This window comes from Lytechinus variegatus, chromosome 10 (assembly GCF_018143015.1).
Source record: "Lytechinus variegatus isolate NC3 chromosome 10, Lvar_3.0, whole genome shotgun sequence".
In the NCBI taxonomy this organism is placed as follows: domain Eukaryota; kingdom Metazoa; phylum Echinodermata; class Echinoidea; order Temnopleuroida; family Toxopneustidae; genus Lytechinus; species Lytechinus variegatus.
In genome coordinates this window covers 28,860,979-28,884,056 of record NC_054749.1, presented here as the reverse complement: position 1 = coordinate 28,884,056, position 23,078 = coordinate 28,860,979, and the positions used below count along the sequence as shown (strand labels likewise).

The 23,078-nt window shown below is 35.2% G+C and overlaps 1 protein-coding gene across 1 annotated transcript; it reads right to left on the bottom strand.

The window, feature by feature from the left end:
* Nucleotides 1-13,167: 13,167 nt before the first annotated feature.
* On the bottom strand, nt 13,168-23,061 carry LOC121422838 (AP-4 complex accessory subunit tepsin-like). The gene is made up of 10 exons (XM_041618049.1): nt 22,838-23,061; nt 21,243-21,315; nt 20,211-20,302; nt 19,405-19,498; nt 17,633-17,700; nt 16,309-16,471; nt 15,503-15,682; nt 14,560-14,760; nt 13,922-14,030; nt 13,168-13,364 (listed from the first exon to the last, which is right to left on the bottom strand). The coding sequence occupies exons 1-10, from the start codon at nt 22,898-22,900 to the stop codon at nt 13,199-13,201; spliced, it is 1,209 nt and encodes a 402-aa protein (XP_041473983.1). The 5' UTR covers nt 22,901-23,061; the 3' UTR covers nt 13,168-13,198.
* Between the last annotated feature and the right edge of the window lie 17 nt (nt 23,062-23,078).

Below are 23,078 nucleotides of genomic sequence, written 5' to 3'. Positions count from 1 at the left end.
GTTCCATTATTCGTTAAACACTGATTTTAAAATGTTTACTTTGTCAATTGTAATGTTCGACACAGCCCCAATGGAAATCAGTCTGAACTGTTTGGGCTTTTTAACCGTGTATAAATAAAATAAATCTTATCTTATCTTACTTCTCCCTAAAATGTCCCGATTTCAGGTCTAAATAACAATAATTTTCAGCTCGTGCTTCATGCATTAATTGTTGAGGTATGCACCATATTAATGAATACAAAAAATGCTTAGAATATTCAATCTTAAGATCTTAACATAGAAAAAAATAGGCTCACATTTCCATGCAACTTTGGGCGCTCCCATTGCATGTTAAACTAGTTACTATATTAAACTATTGTAAGGACTGAATGAGAATGGGATATCAATGTTATAATCAATCATTACCTATATACCCCCCATGCTATAAATTGTTGTATAAAGACCTCGTCCCACAGACAATTATATGTCAAGGCTGTTCAAGTGAAAAAACAAACCATCATTGCGATGTACAAAAAAAATACACAAACGTTTGGTATCACAGTGAAATAATTTTACACAGATGAATTAATCATCCATTGAAACAATGAACTTTATTTCATCCATCATGCAACTGAATTTTCAAAATATTCTTGTACATTTCACCAACTTACTCCCATCTCTCAAATATATTCTAAACACAGCAAAAAACTGACTCCCCTTCTTATAAACTACCACAACATTTTTATGAAATGGTTTTGATCAAAACAATTTGACAGGAGTACTTCTACTCTTATCGACTAAGTCCTTATAGGAATCTTATTGCCGGGGGGGGGGTCACTCTCCACATGGCCTGCTACGTATCCGCGTCCAGAAAGAGCATCGAAAAGGGTCCCGTTTCAGGCACTCGGGCGGCGCATCAACGTCTTTAGCAAAAAGGGTTGCATTTCACCACCATTTGCTGTTAAATCCCCTTTTTTGGGTAGCCTTCTCTCTCTTTCTCTCTCTCTTCATGCCATTTAGGGTTGCTAATTTGGTTTTAAAACTTACACCATGTAGGGTGCAAATTTTGGCAAATTTGAGGAGACCCAGGAGAAGACCTAAGCCATAAACACCATGAAGGGCGATTTTAAGGAATACAAAATAATCCTCGCACATGCCGGTGCGGCCATGGCAGCACTTATGAGAGTCAGATGAGAGTTACCCTGTTCTCAGTCCTAGCTAGTCTCTTACACCTGGCTAGTCTATACTAGGCAGCACGCATTACTCACACGCCAACAGGTATCATATCAATCGATTTTGATGTTTACGCCACTTAGGGTGGCTTTTCTCATGGGTTACGCCATTTAGGGTTGCAAATTTACTTAATGTCATTATGCCATTTAGGGTGCATTTCTGAGGTTGTCGGACACAGGTGGGTAGCAGTCTATGTGGAGAGTGACCCTCTTATGCTTTTTGAATTTCTCAGGGCAAAAATGACCTTCATTTTGTAGTGAAACTCCTTTTCCTTTGCTTGAAAATTTAAAGGACAAGTTCATCCCAACAAAAAGTTAATTTGAATTTTAAAAAATCCAACAAGCATAACACTGAAAATTTCATCAAAATCAGATGTAAAATAAGAAAGCTATGACATTTTAAAGTTACGCTTAATTTCACACAACAGTTATATTCGCATCCTTGTCGGTATGCAAATGAGAAGACTGATGACATCACTCAATCACTATTTTTTTTTGTATTTTATTATATGAAATATGAAGTATTCAGATTTTCCTCCCTGTTGTCGTGTGAAACAACAATTATTTCCTTCCTGAACATGTGCAATTAGCATTGTTTAATACTATATGGTTCAATTAAGTTAGTCCTTATTGCCAAATCTGTAATAAATGAAATATTGTATAATTCAAACAATAAAAAACAAAAGAAATAGTGAGTTAGGAGATCATCGACTGTGTCATTTGCATGTCAATGAGCTGTGCACATCACTGTTTGGTGAAAATAAGCGAAAGTTTAAAATATCATAACTTTCTTATTTTACATTTGATTTTGATGAAATTTTCAGCATAATGCTTTTGATTTTTGTCTGTTTATTCAAATCAACATTTTTCTGGGGTGGAATTGACCTTTAAATCAGCACCCGCTGTGAAAATTCATTCCCAGAGCTCTGAATCTTAAGTGTCATTATGGCCCAAAATGTTGTATTTATAGTCTTTAGTGTATATGAATAAGTCAAATAACACCCTTATCATGATATCAAGGTCTCATGCCCCTCTCCCCTGACCCCCTCCCTTCATTATGATTAAACATAACATTCAACTGACAGACTGAAATAAGATCAATCGATGGTTAGTTCATATCTACCAGAGATGTTTGCCAGCATGAACATTGGCAGCAAGGCTACATTAGGCACATGGGGCACTATCAACATGAGGTGGCTGTTTTCTCGCGGTTCCAGGGCTGAGGACAAAAGGGGGAACTTTTACAGCTTTAGAAAAAAGACAGGAAGGCCTTTTCCTAAGTTTTTCAGTGCTTCATATACACTCAGCAAAAAAGTTCTTGGACACTTAAAAAAGTTAAAATATTCCATATAGCTATTTGATTAAAGGCAAATTATTGTATGTCAACATAACCAGACAATATTCCTCTTCCAGTATGACATGACATTTTCATGTGAACAGTGATGCATGAGAGGTTAAATGCTTTAAACAATAGCAATGTCAGTAAAAGAAAATTGCAGAAATTGACCATTCAAATGCTAATGATCATGGCCATCCTGTAGGCATACATTCAGCAATTTCAACATGCGTTTATCATTTGAATTGAATGCTTAAGGATGCATCATGAGATGCATAATGAGATGGATCATTTGGACATTCACTTTCAAGTTGAAGCTTTCCAACCAAGAGCATGCAAGAGCAATAGGAATGTTGCAGTCTGGGCAGTCATTTAGACAAGTGGCTCGATATTTCTAAGAGTCACCAACAACAATTTCAAATTTAAACCAGCGGTATTTGGCTACTAATGAAGTTAGAGATCGTCCTAGGAGTGGTCGACATAGGGCCACCACCGCTGCAGTAGATAGGAGGATAAGGATAATTTTCTTTTGCTTATGCCAAGATACTGAAATTTGACATTTTGTTCATCGACTTAACTTTGACTTAAAATTCCAGTGGAATAGTGATGCATCCAAGGTGGATAACTTTCTCTTCACTATTAGAGTGGTATTTGACTTTAAGTTTGCTTTTATCGTTGAATGGATATTTATGCCACACAAACTTTCACAACTGAAAGAATGACTGATCGTTTGCTAGCAATTTTCTTTTACTGACATTGCTATTGTTTAATGCCTGTAACCAGCCATGCACTGACTGATCCATTTCTTGCAATTTTTATTTACTGACATTGCTATTGTTTAATGCCTGTAACCAGCCATGCACTGACTGATCCATTTCTTGCAATTTTTATTTACTGACATTGCTATTGTTTAATGCCTGTAACCAGCCATGCACTGACTGATCCATTTCTTGCAATTTTTATTTACTGACATTGCTATTGTTTAATGCCTGTAACCAGCCATGCACTGACTGAGCCATTTCTTGCAATTTTTATTTACTGACATTGCTATTGTTTAATGCCTGTAACCAGCCATGCACTGACTGAGCCATTTCTTGCAATTTTTATTTACTGACATTGCTATTGTTTAATGCCTGTAACCAGCCATGCACTGACTGAGCCATTTCTTGCAATTTTTATTTACTGACATTGCTATTGTTTAATGCCTGTAACCAGCCATGCACTGACTGATCCATTTCTTGCAATTTTTATTTACTGACATTGCTATTGTTTAAAGCATTTAACCATCCATGCACTGACTGAGCCATTTCTTGCAATTTTTATTTACTGACATTGCTATTGTTTAATGCCTGTAACCAGCCATGCACTGACTGATCCATTTCTTGCAATTTTTATTTACTGACATTGCTATTGTTTAATGCCTGTAACCAGCCATGCACTGACTGATCCATTTCTTGCAATTTTTATTTACTGACATTGCTATTGTTTAATGCCTGTAACCAGCCATGCACTGACTGAGCCATTTCTTGCAATTTTTATTTACTGACATTGCTATTGTTTAAAGCATTTAACCATCCATGCATGACTGTTCACATGAAAATGACATGTCATACTGGAAGAGGAATATTGTCTGGTCATGTTGACATACAATAATTTGTATAAATATCTATATGGAATATTTTAACTTTTATAAGTGTCCAAGAACTTTTTTTGTTGAGTGTTTTGGCAGCCATTTCATTGAAATCATTACTGGTGTAAATGAGGCTCATGCTCAATGTGTCAATGTTGGCAGCCCTGGGTTGTTTGATATTTAGCAATTCTTAAAGTTACGCACGACTGGAGCTAAATAGGAATAGCACCAGAAAGGGACACCAGTCTTCAGTTGCCTTGTATGTTCACCTTTATGAAAATGCCCCCTTGTGCAGCCTCCTGTAACATAGTGTGTTATTCATGTACTATGCACTTCTTCTCAAACCGGTTCAAACTGGATTTAATGAACAACGCCTGATGCTGAATTTCCACACAAAGGACCATATCCTTAACTCTAAGTCTAAAGTTGTTGTTTAATATTTTTTGTTCATCATTCAGCAAATTTGTGTTAAATAACTCAAACAGGAAAGATTCCATTTGACAGCACCTCTGGTCCTCGGTTCATTCATAACTGTTTGTGAATGATAAATTGAATGGCTTTCTTCGCCAATAATGCGTTAAAAAGAAAACAATACAAATGAGAAACATACAATTTTAATAGGATTTTGTACATCTCAGCTTTCCATAATTAGAGCACAGTCAAGTTAAACCGAACTACAGAATACACGCCACAAAATCACAATGAACAGCTGAGAGCTATTTGTCCAAAATTGGTGCACAGGGACAGCTGATCATCATATTCTGAGCTAATGGGAAATTGAAAATATGCCGTTTGTCCAGAGCCAAGAACGAAACTGCTATTGTGAATCACCCTTTTTTTAATCACAAAAGGGTCATACTACCCCCATCCTCGTGATCAATGATCCTTGGGTGGAGCTCTGCTCTGACACCTCACTATTGTTTCCTGCAGTGCTAAACAAAGAATATAACACCTTTTAATTTTGGCATCTGTGTCAAGTTTCAACGTGTCATAGCCACGATTTCATTTTTGAGGGGGCAGTAAATGCACGCGAAGCAAAGCGCGCTCCCTAGGGGTGGATGCAGAGAGGGGAAAGGGGAGTTTCACCCTCGCTCGCGAAGCGCAAAGCTTTCGGTGTTTCATGAATTAAAATGAAAAGGAGCCGTCTCTCTTGTCTCTAGTACCTATATCAGCTCCAAGTCAGATGACTCTATTGTAATTTTGAACCTTGTTTTCAAAAGTGATTGTGAACGCACAAAAAATTAATACAATGGAGGAAATTAAAACAATAACCCCACGCGAAGCGCCAAAGCTAAAGCGTTTTATTATTATTTTTTTGGCAAAGAAAAGGATATTCTCTAGATATATTGTATACTTCCCTTGGAAAGATCAGATTTGATTACAAAAAATTTAGCGACAGTGCATATCTTTAACTCGCAAAACAGAGGAGAAGATGTGTATATGCTATTAAGAGAAAGATATTCCTCCCCGCGAAGAGCAATGAAACTCTGAAATTTCAAAGGGCGGACGTTTCATCAAATGCAGATATCTCTAATACCCAATCGGCTCTAAATCAATTGATTTTTTAAAGATTATTGAACTTCATGACAAAGCAAATAGCGCGCAAAAAGTTGAAACTTCTGTGATTTATTGAAATTATATTAAAAAGGATGATGTGTAATTTCTTTGACTTATCCTGAAGTTCTTCATTTTGAATGATAAAGAAACTTATGTGTCATTCAAAATTTCAAACTGAGGGCACAAGAAAGGACAGGAGATGATGAATGTGCAGGGAAATGACATGAAGTTTAGAATTTGATAAAAAATATTGTACTTTTTATTTAATACGACACAAATTTCATACCTTCCTCTTTTTAAATCAGGAACCTGTTTGCCCCCGAATTATGGTTGTTTAGTAATGAGCTGAAAAGCGGGAGAAGTTGCCTATGGAGGTGACGGCAGAAATTGAATTAAAGATTTTACCCATCCGGAGCCAACCCCACCAGAAGCTGCGCAATCAATTTTTTTTTAAAATTAAAAAAAGATAACTTCATATACTTCGGCCTAACCTTACTCTAATTCCATGCCCTAATGTATACATTTGAACTTTAACGGGCAAGAAAAACATAAAGCTGAAGTGGAAAAACAGGGTTAGAGAAATGGTGGAGGAAACAATGCAGAAATGCAATATTGTCATGAAACCGTGCGCAGCGCAGAAGAAAAATTCATATATATATATATATATATATATATATATATATATATATAGGGGAAGGCGGGTAAGTTGAGCATAGGGGCAAGTTGAGCCACCAGCCGCAGGCCAATAGTGAATGAGTCAGACATTGTGGTGGTGTCATATATTGATGACCCATAGCATAACCCCTAAACCCACCACATTGTTTTCAACTTTGAAACAAAAAGTAGATTTTTAGAGGGAAAAATATGAATTTCAGCCAAAAAAGTAAAAAAGAGTGTGAAATAGATAAGTGCTTTATAAACACACAAGTCTTTAAATATAATAAATACATGATAGCAACATTATTAGTCCAGGTATGGATCTTCATTCTTGTCATAGTCGTTTATATGATGGATGCATAATAAATGTGTGGATACAAAATTATCGCACTAAGTTCGGACTGGGGTAAGTTGAGCCAAACAGCATGGGGCAAGTCGAGCCATGGTAATTCTTATGGTAATGTATCTTAAAAAACAAACAAACCATAAAAATCGATTGAAATGCTGGCTGAAAGGAGCAAATTTACATGACTACTCTTTTCCTTTTAAAGGATGTTAGTATTTATGGAGAATTAGCAAGTGAAACGACTTTAAACAAAAAATTGACATGCTAGTTCTCCCCTCATACATTTTGTACATAGTATTTGTGGCTCAACTTACCCCAGAAGGTGGCTCAAACTTACCCCATATATGGGGCAAGTTGAGCCATTTGACATCATTTTTTTCAAAGGTCATGATGAATTTCAGTGTGGGGATAAAAAGTTATATATAGGTGGAAAATATTTCAGAAGAATTAAATTTCAAGGCAAGGTACTTATTACGACAAGATTATTAATTATATCAATTCTAACATGCAAAAAGCAAAAACTGTCACAACTTACCCCGCCTTCCCCTATATATATATATATATATATATATATAGGCCTATATATATATTTAGAGCGAGGGTAAAGGAGTTTCTCTAACTGCAGATCCAATGCATTATTTTATGAAGCTGAAAAACTGGAATTATTCCATGGACTATTTTTAGAAATATCTCTACAAATTTCAAAATACTTTACTCAGCAGTGCTGCCAAGAATCACGAATATGACCCAGAGTTTGAATAAATGGTAGAGTGGTTTTGATTTTTTCTTCACATAGATACAAAGCATTTTGGGCATTTTAAAAAGCATAATTATTTGCTCTGATAAAATGCTGATATACTTTGAAAACGAGCACATGAACCCCTATTTTTAATGTTTGCACCTCTTAGGTATACCTTCCTCTACAACTTTGCAAATTTTGGTGAAAATGACATGGATTTTGAATAAAGTGCAGCATTTATTTTACTTTTGTAGTTTGTTACAGAAATTTCACATTTCTGAATGAGTAATAGAAGTTTAAACTCATTGTAGTGATCTTGCGAGGTCTAAATATGCCAAATTCTTTTGAATGCGCAATTCTCCTGTGATAATTTTTGCATATTTTGAATATTCAGGATTTAAAGAATCCATGTGCAAAGTTTGGTGAAAATGACATGGATTTCACTTTAACTGTGGAACGTCCTTAAAGTACATTATTGCATTGTATTGATACATGATAGAAATGTACATGTTCCCTTATTTTTTGCATTGATCTTATACAACATACACTCCCACAATAAAACATATTGGTATGAAATATACTTTGGGGAACCCTTTCTGGTTTGTTATGCTATCGTTCATGAAAAGTACTTGTATTTTTTAAAAATAATATTGTAAATTCAACCCATAATAACTTGCGCACGTTACAGGGTATCCATTTAGCACCAGGGTCGAGAGTGGCACCAAAGTGTTGATTAACTCCTTGCCAAAAGACATTAGACCGCAGTGGGATTCAAACACACGGCCCTCTGTTTACAAGGCTAGAGTCAGAACCACTACACCACAGCTCTTCCACAAGTTAAAGGTCAAGTCCACCCAAGAAAAATGTTGATTTGAATCAATAGAGAAAAATCAAACAAGCAGAATGCTGAGAATTTAATCAATATCAGATGTAAAACATTTTTAAGTTTCCCTTATTTCCCCCATACACTTATACGCGCAACTCAGTGACATGCAAATGACAGTGTCAATGATGTCCCTCACTCACTATTCATTTTTTTTTTTATTGTTTGAATGATACAATATTTCAAATTTTTACAGATTTGACAAAAATGACAACTTGACTGTACCATAAAATGTTTGAGTTCCACATGTTCGAGAAGATTACACGTTGTTTTACAAGACAATGAGGAGAAAATTAGAATAATTTAAATTCCATTTAAAAGAGTATTTCACAAAATAAAATAAAAAAAGAAATAGTGAGTGGGTGACATCATAAGTTCCCTCATATACGTACAGACCAGGAAGTGCATATAACTGCTGTGTGAAATTTGAGCAAACTCTTTAAAGGTACCAGTAACTTAACTGCTAAACCTCGACTGTTGGCGGTAGGCCCTTTTCAGATTTCCCTATTTTGGAGCTGGAGATTCGCCATTGTCTTCTTTCAGTCATGGCAACGCATCTTCTGATGCGTCTTTTTCAGTGCGCTATCTCCATCTTCAACACATTGATTTCTTTTTGTAAGGTGAGTTTCAGAAATCCGTATGCCCATGAATAGACATGTTTTTAATGGCTGTTTCAGAAATGGATTATGAATACTCTTTTTCTTGTCACATCATGGGCACTGATGAAGAGTGTGACTTTACTTTTTATTTTTTGAGAGCTACGCTCCTTTTAAAATCTTTTATTTTATTTATCATCATAATATCATGTGGATGTTTTATAAAGCTGTTCACAAGGTAGAGTGACAATGACTGGTGATCCTGTCTAGTTGTGGTAAATGATAACACTGATTTCTCTTGATGTTGATTTAGCTCCCAAGAAAGGATCACCAGTCACTCATAACTTACCAACAGCTTTATGAAACACCCAACTTGTGATTTTGTCAGGAAGGCTAAAGATGATACCAAACAGAAACATATTTTGGTGGTGTCTGGGGACCATCCCATTCACATACAGCCTTGTTTCTGATTGGGAGACAATTCAATTGATGCTTTTATTTATTGTGAAGAATACAAGGTGAAAGATTATTGAACCTCAATAGAGGACATGGAAAGCAAAAACTACCCATTTGGGGATCTTGGTACAGTGCCAATATCACTGCGATGATATTAAATCCGATGGTTCCGCCTACAGGCAAATGTGTCATAATAAATGAATTCGGTATCCATGCATATTCATATCTGCTGGGACGTCATATATTATTCCTTGAGATGTAAATGACTGATTTCTCTTAATGCTGATTTATAAAAGAAAGAATCATCAGTCGCTCATAACTTACAAACAGCTTTATGAAATACCCATTTTGTGATTTTGTCAGGAAGGCTAAAGATAATACCAAACAGAAACATACTTTGGTGGTGTCTGGGGACCATCCCATTCACCTACATGATGTCAGTTGCTGGTCTGCCAATCGGTTGAATATATTTCCTTTGCCTATAGTCTAATTCTATTTTCAATCAGTAGTAAAAACACCCTCATTTTTCATAAAGGCAACAATCCCTAATTCATTATTCATCATTATAAAGTATTTTTATATGTTTAAACTAACTCTGCTTAATAATTAGTAACTCACATATTAAGCTCTTAAATGTTTCGATCCCTGGCTTGTGTATTGTACTATGAGGATATCTAATTTTAGTAGCCAAATTAGAAAACATAACTTTAAAAGTGTTTAACATTCATTTCTCTCTGCAAAAACCCTCTTGGGACTGTCCATGAATACAGTGATTAATATTCATATTTCACTGCTAGGTCAAATGATTATTTGCATAGCCTGATTCAAGTAACCAGTCACTAGCTTTAGTTTAGTCACTGGATTACTAAACATTCTCTGCATATTGTTTGAATTCACATTAAATTTTGCAAGGTTCAACACAAGAGTATAAGTACTTTATTAATTAGTTTGTTTCATTAAATCAAATATATGCCATCCAAACAAATTGGCATATTTTTTAGTTAACTCATTCTACTAGCGCCGATACAATGCATAGAACAATTACAAATGAGTACCAAACTTTTTTTTAGTAATGGTGAAATTAAAGCAGATACATAGCAATAGCGCCATCTTGAGTCCTCAACTACTAATACCTGGCCAGTTTCCTGACCCATAATGCTAGTGTAGTCTAGTAATATTGACCCACTTGAATGATAACTTTGTTAATTAACTAATCAATACATTATACCACAATAATTATGTTACCAAGTAGCAAAACAATTACTTTTCATCTCAAAACATTTTAATTTCTTCACACAAATACAATTATATAGGTCAATTTATTCTCCGTAGTAATAGAAGATATCTGAAAACATATATTTTAAGACTATGTATTTATAACACACAGTCAATGTGAGACCACACATAGTTCACTCCCCCCTTTAAAGTTTAGAACACAAGTTGATCCGACTCCATGCAACTCACAGATCATCTGGTACACACATCTGTGTGTTTATCTGGCCCAGCCATGGTTTTGAAATATATCGCCCAAAAATATTTTCTATGAAACCTTCTCTAAATACCATGATTGAACAAGAAAGGGGTTCACTAGAATAATACTGCCAGAAAGGATTGTCATCTCTTATATTGTAGCTGTAACTGTATTGGGAAGTTTGAAACTGATGCAAGGTTCAAGCTCAGCCCGGCCTGGTCACTTCTTCGTGATGGGGAAAATGGTCAGTCCCAGATGTATAAATGATCATATCTGAAAGATATGCAATACTGTACAACGCCTCCTTTGATCGTAGTACGGGAGCAAATGGGAGGATGAATGTCAAACACTACCATCCATAATTAATGCACCGTTGCATGGTAATAATACAAATCAATTCATTGCAATCAGTAAATAAATGCATAGGGCTTCCTGGCAAAATGTGCATTGCTACTGTAGTTCAGATACGCCTTTCAGCGATTTTGAAGATTGCTTTCAATTATTCTTTCTCACTTTCACAGATAACCATAAGAAATTGATTATTGTTTGTACTCACGCTAAGGTCTGATGCGCTGTACAACTCAAATAGCAAATATTCTTATTCGTGCAATGGAATGACATTTCGATAAAACAAAGATACACTCTATTTAACTCGGCTACGCCTCGTTGAATAGAGCATCTTTCCTTCACCTCATGCAAAATCTCACACCATCACACTCTTACCTATATGCTATTTGTATATTCTCACTACATGTTAGGAGGTGACCACCCACTCTCAAAATTTCATTGGTGAAGCTGACAACACTGAAGTTCCCCATTATCCCTGGCCAATAGCAGTGAAATACACCAAATACGAATAAAATAATCAAGAACATTCTGCTTTTAATCCACCTTCATGTACATGCTAGGGTTTAGGACTGTATCAAGGAAATTATTTCATCCCATATTTGGTCCATGCTTTCTTGTTCTCAGCTCTTTCTTGCCAATGATCCAGGCAGAGTTAGAGAGTCAGACATCAAGTCTCCATCTTTAGCTCTCGATATGCTAGCAGTGCAAACACAATGTTTACATCGCAATGTGCAGTGCTCAAGATACATCATCAATGTGCACAGAATGACTCCTCTCATCATGTCTTTATAAGCTTTCACAAAGTGTTGTCATAATAAAGTTGTCTGCCTAACTACTATGAATGGATGATATTTATAATGGTATTGTTTCTGTGCACACATTTCTACACATGAAAAACATAAAATGAGTTGGAGTGCAATGTTAATGCCCCTGGCCTGACAGCCTATGGCACGTGATCTAATTAGTATTCAGTTACTGGGCAGATTTAAACATTAATAAAAATTTAAGAGTCTTCATCTTTCAATCTAATAATAATGATAATAATAATATCATTATCAACATAAATAAATAGTGCACATCACTGCCAGAAGAGAGAGAAAGGAGGAAAAAGCGAAAAATTGCTGGCAATCAAGGTACTAACTCATTCAAAATTCTTTTTAAATAAGTATGTTTTCAAGGTGGATTTGAACTTGGGTGTAGAAGAGTTCTTTACCTATGATGGGGTGGTATTCCAAAGTGAAGGGGTAATATGGGCAAACGAACGTTTTCCATAAAACCTGGTGTGAGAATGAGGACAATGTAAAAGGTCCTTCTGAGCTGATCTAAGATTGTGAGATGGTACATACTTAACTAAACATTCCATGAGGTATTTTGGAGCCATTGCATGGGGACACTGATAAGTTAAAAGCAGTACTTTAAACATTACACACATCTGGACTGAGAGCCAATGTAGTAATTTTAAGACGGGTGTGATGCGGGAATGTTTCTTACAGGTAACAAGTTGTGCTGCAGAGTTTTGAATTACATCTACTTGTAATTTGTTAATTTAGGAATCAGGCATCCTATAGCGTAAAGTATTACAGTAATCTGAATGACACATTACAGAGCCTGGATAAACTGCTCAGAAGTCTTTGCATCTGTGAATCAACTTTTAGTAACTGAGTTAGACTTTACATGTATATCAATCCCTTGCTTCGTCATGATGGCATGATGCTGTCATTTTCTGCTTCACAGTGCCTGCACTGAACATCTATGTAGCCGGAGAAGCATTATACAGAAATTCATGTATGGGTGAAATGTAATGAATTTAGTTACAATCTAAGTGCTTTGGTATTATTTTGGATAGTAGTCTCACAAAACCAATCTCCACTTGTGCATGCATTGAACTGGGTGAGAATGTTGGATACACTTCTGTAAAAACTTATACACACACACACACAATTTACACATCCAACAAGAATGACATCATCACCAAACATATAAGCAGAGAGAATATGAAATATTCACATACCTCTTGACAAACTTCTGAAGCTGTTCTTTGGTTGGTGTTGGTCTGGCTTCCTGATGGCATAAGATGAACGATTCTACAGTGGACACTTCTTCTGACCAATCGACTACACTCACTGATGCAAGTCTGAAGAACAAGCCAAACAAGACAATAAGATAATCACATATAGGGGCAGCGCTGGGCATTTTATTAAAGGGGCATATATATATATATATATATCACAGCTAGGTGATTCTGAGTTATTCATTTCAATGGAAAACATGAGCATGACTGGTCAAAGAAAGAGCTAAATCATCTTTTTATTTCACACTTTTTCTTCATTTTTTTAAAATTCCCTTTCCATACTTTTCATTTTTGGCTACTGTTTTGAAAAAATTTACTTGTTTTTTTTAAGTCAGCATTGCTACTATATTGAATTAAGTAATGCACGGGAGACTGCCAAAGGTGTTGACAATTGATTGTAACATTCTGTTTTGCCATATGATTAAAAGGAACACTTTATTCAGTAAAGTTTGTTACATGGCCCTTATACATCATCATCAACACTATTTTGAATAGCAGGCTGAAAAAGAAAATAGCAACAAGAGGACGAGGAAAGCCAAAGAGGAGTATAAAAGAGCAACAGTCCTACTCCCATGCCCTCCCCATACCTATAAAATTTGTTAACAGATGAATTTTTATACCTTTCTGATAGGTCTGATCCTGCACCACTCAGCTGATCACTGCTCTTTGATCCATTGCTTTCCCTCCCTCTGGAGACTGATGATGTATCAATAAGATTGGTGTCTTCCTCTTCAAATGAAACAAAATTGTGAAGAAATTTGTAATTGCTTTAATGTGATTGTATGTCGCTGAAGATAATTGCTGTCATACACAGAAAAATATGCTACTTTGGGAAGTCATCTAAAGTTAAATAGTTATTTAATAACTGCTGCCACTTCAAAGTAAGCCATTTTGAAATAATCTGCAAAGTAGTAAAAAATAAAGACATTCACTTAAAATGGAATCATTCCCCATCCATTTCATAAATTTAGAAAACCTACAGGTAATTGTCCTATTGTACCTGGAAATTAATAGAAATCCTTTTATTAAAAATCATAATCATAATTGATAAAAACAAAATTGTGACTGCTGTATAAAATTAAAGCAATCTAGAAAAGTATGAAACAAGGTGAAAAAGAAAGAAATTATAAAAATATAAAACAAGTTGTTAATTAAAAAAATCATGACAGTGTGCATAACCAACATTAAATATATCTCTATAATAATGAATAATAATATATTTTACTTATATAGCACTTCATACACATTCTTTCTATACCTTTTGATATGCAAGGCATAGATGATCTTTCAACATCTATTCTCTGATGTGGCAAACATCTTGATGAGGATGAGTATGTCTTTGAAGTCCTGGAGATCGCTTCTCTAGTCTCATCTTCTGCTTCATCCATTGTAACTGGAGAGTAGTCAGTTGTAACAGAACGATGAGGGGACCACTCAGCAGACCGGCTGCTCACCAAGCCTAGAAGATGGAAAGAAAAGATGGAAGATTTTTATTAATTCATTCATTTTCTAAACATGGGCTGGAGAGCCCTTGGAAGAAGAACGAAGTTGGCTTTCATCCAATGCTACTGGAAGTAGTCAGTTGGTACATATTGCTGAGAAAACCATTCCCAGCAGCTCATCAAGCATGTAGGGGCAATTTGACAGGTTGATTCCTTGTTAAAATCATGACCTTTTCTGAGATACCTATCTATTTTCTCCATGTTTTTTTATAGAACATTCTGCTCAACCCAAAGTTCTTACATGGAGGGCTGATCAGAGACATCCCAAAATCCCTTGGCGATTCCATAAATAATCGCTCCAACATAAATTTTTCTCATGAAAACTCTGCAAATAAAACTCAAATTTTATCACTGGAGGCAATCAATATAATCAATTTCTTTTGGAACTCAAACCCCTACCATAAGCCAAAACTAAAATTATGAGCAGCACCGGTTCGACGTTGCTCTATCCCTAAAATCAATGAATGCCACACAGAATATAGCAGCAACTCCCATATTAACTTTTTGAGTCTGACGCTGCCGGGGCTTGAGCTCCCAACCTCCCATTTGTGAGACAGACGCTCTACCATCTGAGCCAACACACCGGTTAAAGTAGTTAAAACATCCTTTGTGACTTGGGAAGGGAGTATATCACTTCAAACATTTGAATCAAATTGTTTAAGTATGTAACATACAACATAATGAAAAAAAGTGTCTCACCATGCCTGACTGGGCTCTGAGGATTGTTGATGGAGGTCGGGTCGTAACCATGGAGAGGCTTGTAACCTGTATCAGCCTGGTTAAAGGTCATTGCACTTTTGTTCTCACCACTCAGCTTGCTGGCTATCTGTTGAAAGCCACCCTTCACCGTCTCTCCAAGGGATTCTATTGTAACTGGTTCTGTACAGGACCAAGCAGAAATTCTCTTATTTTTTCTAAACAATTTGAATAAAGGCACAACAGTCTTATTTTATCACAATGATCGGGAAAGTCTCGAAGCAACAATATACCACAGTACGTATAAAGGAATCACTATTTGTTTCACAGATTTTTTTTCCTTTTTAATAAACATATTCTTGCTAAACCTAATGAAAAACTAGCTGTTTATAATGCATAAACCTATAAAAGATAACTCGTTTATGACAAAATCAATACCATGCACATGTGCACAATGAAAGAATCACAATTTGATATAAAAAACGGTGAAAAAAATAGTTGGTTTGAACATCAATGAGCTCGCAGTTTTATCAAGTCCACTGTTCACATAAGGAAATACATATTAGACTCAAACCACAGCAACAAGCATCAATATCATGATCTCCGGTAAAAGGATGCATTCACTATTATACCCATTCTCAAAATATATGCGGAATTAAGAACTTATCAATGCATAAAATCTGCATAAACCATGGTTCAAACCAGATTCTTAACCACCTTTTCTAATCCAAGCAACTGTTGCTAAGCTCCATCACATGCCTTGATGAGCTTTAAAAATATATCAATAAAAATGGTACAAAGCCTCTTACTCTGTGACACAACTGAAGTGTTTCCGAATCCTTCCATCTTCTTGGTAATGCTGCCCTCTCTTGACTGCTTAATGTCATGTGTCATGTGACCTTGCTTCCAAGATTGATTGGTCGATGGTCTGGCGTTTGTGAACTCTGTGTCAAATAACCTCTCACTCAATGCCTGTATCAGTATGTATAAGTACGATTCCAACCATTATTTATTATGTATACTTCTAGTGCATTTAAACTCTTAAGAGAATTATTGTGAGAACGTCTGGTCAAAATTAAATATTAAGATATATCCTGTTCCTCAAATATATTATGAAAAAGTTGTTACACTATGACAACCTTTTGGATTATCAGGTAAAAGTTTCTGACCTAGTGATCCACAGATCCATTTAATTCTAATAAGTGTTGATATGAAATTTGCATGATTTATGATGAGAACTATGAAGTAACATGGAGGTTTACGATTCACCATGTGTAATGTGAAGAAGGGAAGGAAATACAGGCAGAAAGATTGAAAATGAAAGAGGAGATAGGATGAAAAGAGGAAATTAGAAGTATTCTTTCTTGAAAGTGAGAGAAGTCCTTAAAAGGACTGTAAACCAGATGAGATGAGCTGAATATGGCTTGAGTAGCGATGGTTTGAGTAGTAGCAGGATGAAGTGAAGAGAGGTTTCTCGAAGTTTCGGGCAGGTTGACTGTCCATCTACTATGAAGTAGTTGACAGGCCCTCATGACATGGAGGTTTGCAACTAATGCAAATTAGTCTTTCTTAATGAATAAGGAGGCAGTTATGGGTAGACTAGCTATATCCTACGGGTAATTTTTTAAAAATGTGTTCTAGGTCTAGGTCTAGTACAAATAATAAGAAATTAAATTTATGCATTTCAGCAAATCATTTGCTATGGACCTAAAAAAATTTGAATAAGATTAATTACACAAAATTATGTTAATAAGGTTACCCAGTTAAACACATTGCAGTTGTTATGTGACCTTGTCTATTCATAATTTATGATATCTAGCATGCATTCTACTTAAAATCACCGACAATGTGATCATATATACATAGTCAACCGCTGTTTTCAGTAGAACACCAAAGAGGTGCCAAAATAGGCAGAAATTGTATCACTTTTTGGTTGTTGCTTGCATGGCAACACAACAAAATTAAGGTTAATAAATATATCATAACAAGAATGAAAATTTTCTATAGCACTTTAATACAAATGGTTTGAAGCCCTGCATACTACTACCTAACACTCGTTCAAATGAAGGAATTTTTTTTTAATATTGTAGCCCATTAAAATGGATCATTGCTCTTTCACCAAAACATACTGACCTTAGCTGCTTTTCTCACAGCAACGTATGGCGCCATTCCATGAAGGGGATCAGGAGGACCACTACATTCTGATTAAAAAAAAAGAGAGAAAAAGAACGCAGGTTGAGAACAGATATTGGAAAATAAATTGATGCTTTTTGAAATGTGGAAAGGTATTGAAGCAGAGATTCTCCTTTTCCTTCTTTTTCCTCTTCAACTTCTTCTTCATGTTCTTTGCTTTCTCATCCTTCCATTCCTCCTCCTTCTTAATATCCTTCGTCTTTGTTGTCTCCTGTTTTTTCTCTCTCTTTTGCTCCTGACTGAAGAGTTGTGTTTAAGTGCAATTTGTTTAAAAAAAACAGAGAAAGATAACAAAATCTTCTGAAATAAAAGAGATAAATCAGGTTTGCTGATTTAATGAGAACAAGGTGCAAACTATTCAACAAGCATTTTTAATGTACTTGGGCCAACAAAACCCCCATCCAAAAAAGTTAAATGTTCAGAACAAAGAAAACTGTACTGCCATTAAAATATCCAATGGGACAGTCTTCCCTATGATGGCATGGCTAACTGGCTTCTGCGCTTACATGAATCCGAGGCCATTCAAAGACCAAAGCCATGGATAGCCAGTTGACCGGCATTGATGTCCACCTCATTGGCCTTTGAGATTTGTTATGCACTTTTTATTATTTATTTACCTTTTCTGTCATTTGTGCCCGTAAATAAGCAAGTGCTACAATATATTGTACAACGCCTCCTTAGCTTGTTGTACGCGAGCAAATGGAAAGCAGAATGTCGAATACTCGTACCGTTGCACACACGACGTACCATCCAAAATGTACTGTTGCACGGCTTTAAGAGATGACGTCACAATTCAATTCAATTCATTGCGTTCAATAAAAATAAGCTGCGTGTATGGCCTGCTGGCTAAATGTGCAATGCTGCCCAAGGTCAAGTGCGCTTGTTGTGGGATTTTGCTTTTCGCTTTCAATATTTTTGCTCCCTTTTCATAGATTACTGCAGGGAAAAACTCTTGTTATGTTCATATTTTCACTAGATTCCGAGGCATTGTACAACACAAATAGCAAATATTCTTATTTGTGCAATGGTGCAAGATTTTGCATTCGGTGAAAGAAAGAGACGCTCTATTCCACTCCGTCTTTCACCTCATACGAAACCTCGCACCATCGCACTCATGCCTATTCGCTATTTGTATAATGTAATCTCAGTGTAAGACTATTGAAATATAAGGCATGGGCTTCGTATCTTTCAGACCTAAAAGTGGGATTCTCCTAATGTACAATCTAGTCATTGAAATAATTGAATCACATGAAATGAATGAAGTAATATTTTAACAAATATTTGAGATACATGGTCTTATCACCCCATTAATATTATCTTGAAATCAAAAAAAGATTTGATTCACTATGAGAGTAAAAGCCAAAATATCAATTCAATACATAAAAATATAGCTCAATTCCTCATAAATGTAATGAACCATTTTATGTTTACAAGCAAATTATCCCATCTTATCCCTCTTCTCATGCACACTTGTACACACTTGCCTTTTATGTAGAGGAGAAAAAAAAATACTGCCATGATTGCTTGTTTATTACTTGTTCATTATTTGTCAATATGCTGTATTTTTCCAATGTACTAATAATGTGTAATGTGGGTTTGTTTTATTTTCCATTTTTTTTCTCAATTATTATTTGTGATTTTTTTATCACAAAATTTATGAAAATCCAATATTTTCTTTTAATTGATGTGAGCTGCTTGAACCTCAGACTTACTTGCAGACGATTGAATTCCTTGAGCCTTACGTCTCAGACCTTCACAGAAAGATGGATGGCCTTTCTCAACCAAATGAAGCAGTATCTTGAGAACCTAACAAATATAATATAATAAAGTACTTGTTTTAGCTACTTGATGTAGTAATCCCTTTGGCAGTACTTACAAGAAGCTAAACTAGGATGAAGTGAGCCACTGGGAGAAGTGTTATGCAGTGTAGAAACGGTGATGGGTAAACATAGCAATTTGTATACACAGTAACATTCTATGCCAGATGCGAGTAAAAAAAATGATCTATTGAATTCGAGAACAATAAAACCATCACCCTTTCCAGTGCTGATTCTAATATCTCATGTCAAATTTTGAATACAATCTACATAATTTAACAACTATTTAATTACATTTTTGAATAACTTATGTATTCACAAGCAAGAATAAACATTAAGCTGGCTCAATAATGCAATATACTTTCAATCTCCTCCAAATTGTTTTCTATATACATGCATTATGAAATATTTATTGTAAACAAACCGGATATAAAAATCAATAAACATGGTATGATGATTCGTGTTTGGAGTACAGGAGAAGGGATGCAGTTGCCCCCTCTCCCCAACCCAGTGAACAGAAGGACATTACTTCTTTCTCTGCCGTGCTCTCTCATATGATATCCTTCTCCTTAATCCCTCTCCTCCCATTCCTCTCACTTTCTATCTGAAATCTCTCTTTCTCTCCCTCCTTCCCCACCCCCTCTCTCCCCCACTCTCTTTTTCTCCCTCTCTGAACTGCAATAGTTTCGACATCTCCATACCTTGTATTTGATATGACATGATTTCTTCTCTAGTCTTTCCACCATGAAGTCAACCAAACATTGACAATTGCTTCCAGATTCATATGTTATATCTACAAAAAAAGGAATAAACAATTCATTAACAACATCATCAATTTACTCCTTTATGGGCATAATTTTCATGTCTGATGATCAGTCATAGCAGCTTCTCTTGCTCTAGAGTACTAAATAATTAAATATACATGTTCCATAATGTAAGTATCTACATAGCTTAGAATATGTTGGGTAGAAAGGCTAGTGGTTAGAGCATTGGAATCATAATCATAATCAGAAGGTTGTGAGTTAGAATCCTGACTCTACCATTGTCCCTACTGTGATAAAAAGACTGAGAGTAAATCATGCCATCTATAAGGTCAGCCACTAAGCCTCATTATCTTGGACTTAGAAGCAGAAGACAAACATATATATAATACACAGGAATTTTCTTCTATCTATGTATGAATAAACATTTTTATGTATATTTATGTTTTTATGGTTAATCACTCCTGCAAGCTCTGTTCAAACATCTTTTTAACTATAATTACATCTTTATCAGACATATTCAAAGAATAGCATGAAATAACATCATTTTTTGTTCACTTGACCAAAAGTACAAATCCTTTATAATCATCATTAAATGTGGGAAGAGAATAATGGTTTTATCATCTATCCTTGCATCTACCCCTACACCTCAAAATAATAATAAACAAATAAATAAATGAACAGACGTACAAACAAATAAATGAATGAATAAATACATAAATAAATAAATCAACAAATAAATAAATAAATATATACATTTTTAAAAAATTAGGCAGATGGGAGAACATATGCTAGCTTTAAAATCCTGTCCAGATTCAAATATCATTTAATAATGGGTTAACTTGCTGCCTATTGGAACTGAACACTTGATGTAATAAATAGAAAGGAAGATGAAGGCCATATCTAAGAGGTTCATACATGGACTCTGGGATTACACAACCTATGGGTTACTTAACAATTTATCAAACTTACCTGCTATTTCTTTGAAGAGATAGCCAGGGGTTGGAATGTCATCATCCTGAGTTGCTTTCAAAAGCAATGGCCACTGTTAAACAAGAAGAAATATTCCTTGTTACATAAAGAACTCGCAAGCATTCACATTGCTACATTCTTACATTTTCAGGGCAGTAGAAAATACTCTAATCACCTGATCTATAAATTATGTGAATGTGTGAAAATGTGTGAACATTCAACTAAAACTGCACCTACAAGTTCTGACCTGCTATAAAAGTTACTGAACTTTCCTTTGGCTAAACCAATAGAATAGGGGAAAGAGGGTAAACAATATGGAAGGGGGAGAGGAATGCGATCATGTTTATACATTACAGAATAAGTATGTGATCATGCCAATACATTACAGAATAAGCAAACATTTTAAAATTGTCTGACATCCATGCCCACACTATACTTGTTAGACTTTTAATTATGCATCAAGTGTTTACGACCGGGAGATCTACCTACCCTCTAGTACAGACCAAGATGATGATGATGATGATAGTTATAATATTAAGATTGAAAATGAAAAATTTAGAATAATGTAAATGTTCCATATCCCTGCTCTAGCTTCTTTTTCTGCTCTCCATTCTACTTTTCAAGGGAAATTTAACCCTGAAGAAAAGTTGGTTTTAAAAATAGCAGTAAAAATCATTAACAAATATTGGTGAAGAATTGAGGACAAATAATTAAAGTTTAATCAAGCTATTATAATTATAATTTGTGGCTTTGTGATGTCATAAATGAGTACCTGCCCCAAATATAATGTAACATGAAATGCTTAAATTTCCTTTTTATTGGGGGGGGGTCATGATGACCTACTTTTGTTTTCTAGTTTTAGGAACCAGTGGGAAATGATTTGTCTATTGATATACTGAAGAAAAGTAAAAACAATTTTCAATTTTCTGAGAAAGTGGCATTTATTGATTTTTTACCATATGAATGTAGGAAAGCTGCATGCATATGACAATTGACAGTTATTTTTAACTTTATTTTTTTTTTCAACTCTTAGGCAATATTTTTTTATTTTTTCGTCTAATTTTACAATAAACTTTTCATCAGGGTGAACTTCCCCTTTATTTCTCCATCTTCCTTTCCTTCTTTCTCTTAATTCCATGATCCTCTTTCTTTCTTTCCTTCCTTCATTTCTTTCTCTCAGAGTCTACTCTTATCTCTCATCTTTTTCTTATCTTCTTACCTTCCTTCCTTTCTCTCTTTTTTTCTAACCTCTTTCATGCATCTCCCACCTCTTCATCGTCCTCTCATTATTATTATTATTACTATTGAAAATTACTTTTCTTTTCTTTCTTATCTTGCTCTAACAGTTATCTACTAAAAGTTAGTACTAAAGGCAAAGCGCGGCGCGCGTTGCAATTGTGTCTAGAATTCAGCTCGGCTACACAATAAATAAGCATATATGGGACTACAGTATAAAGTCACTGTCACTGGCATGACTGACACACGGTATACAGGTTCAGTCAAAACAAAATGCATGAGTTCGTATCATTGCATTTACGATTTCACGACAGCCATGGTTCAAATAAGGCATATTATAACATATTCACGAATCTTACCTTGTTGACGAAAGTCACCTTTCCAATAACGCCAGAGAAAAACTCGTTTGGCCCTGCCATCATTACAACAAACCCATCAAGTTTTAGCGATCCATAAGTTAACTTAGAAGAAATGAAACAAAAATCAAGAAAATTACATTTTTCTCATCTTAGATTCTGCAAAATACTTTGGAATATTCCTCAGAAAAAATTACCTACAACCTACTTTCTAAGTTTAGGTCTAACATTATTGTATAGAACT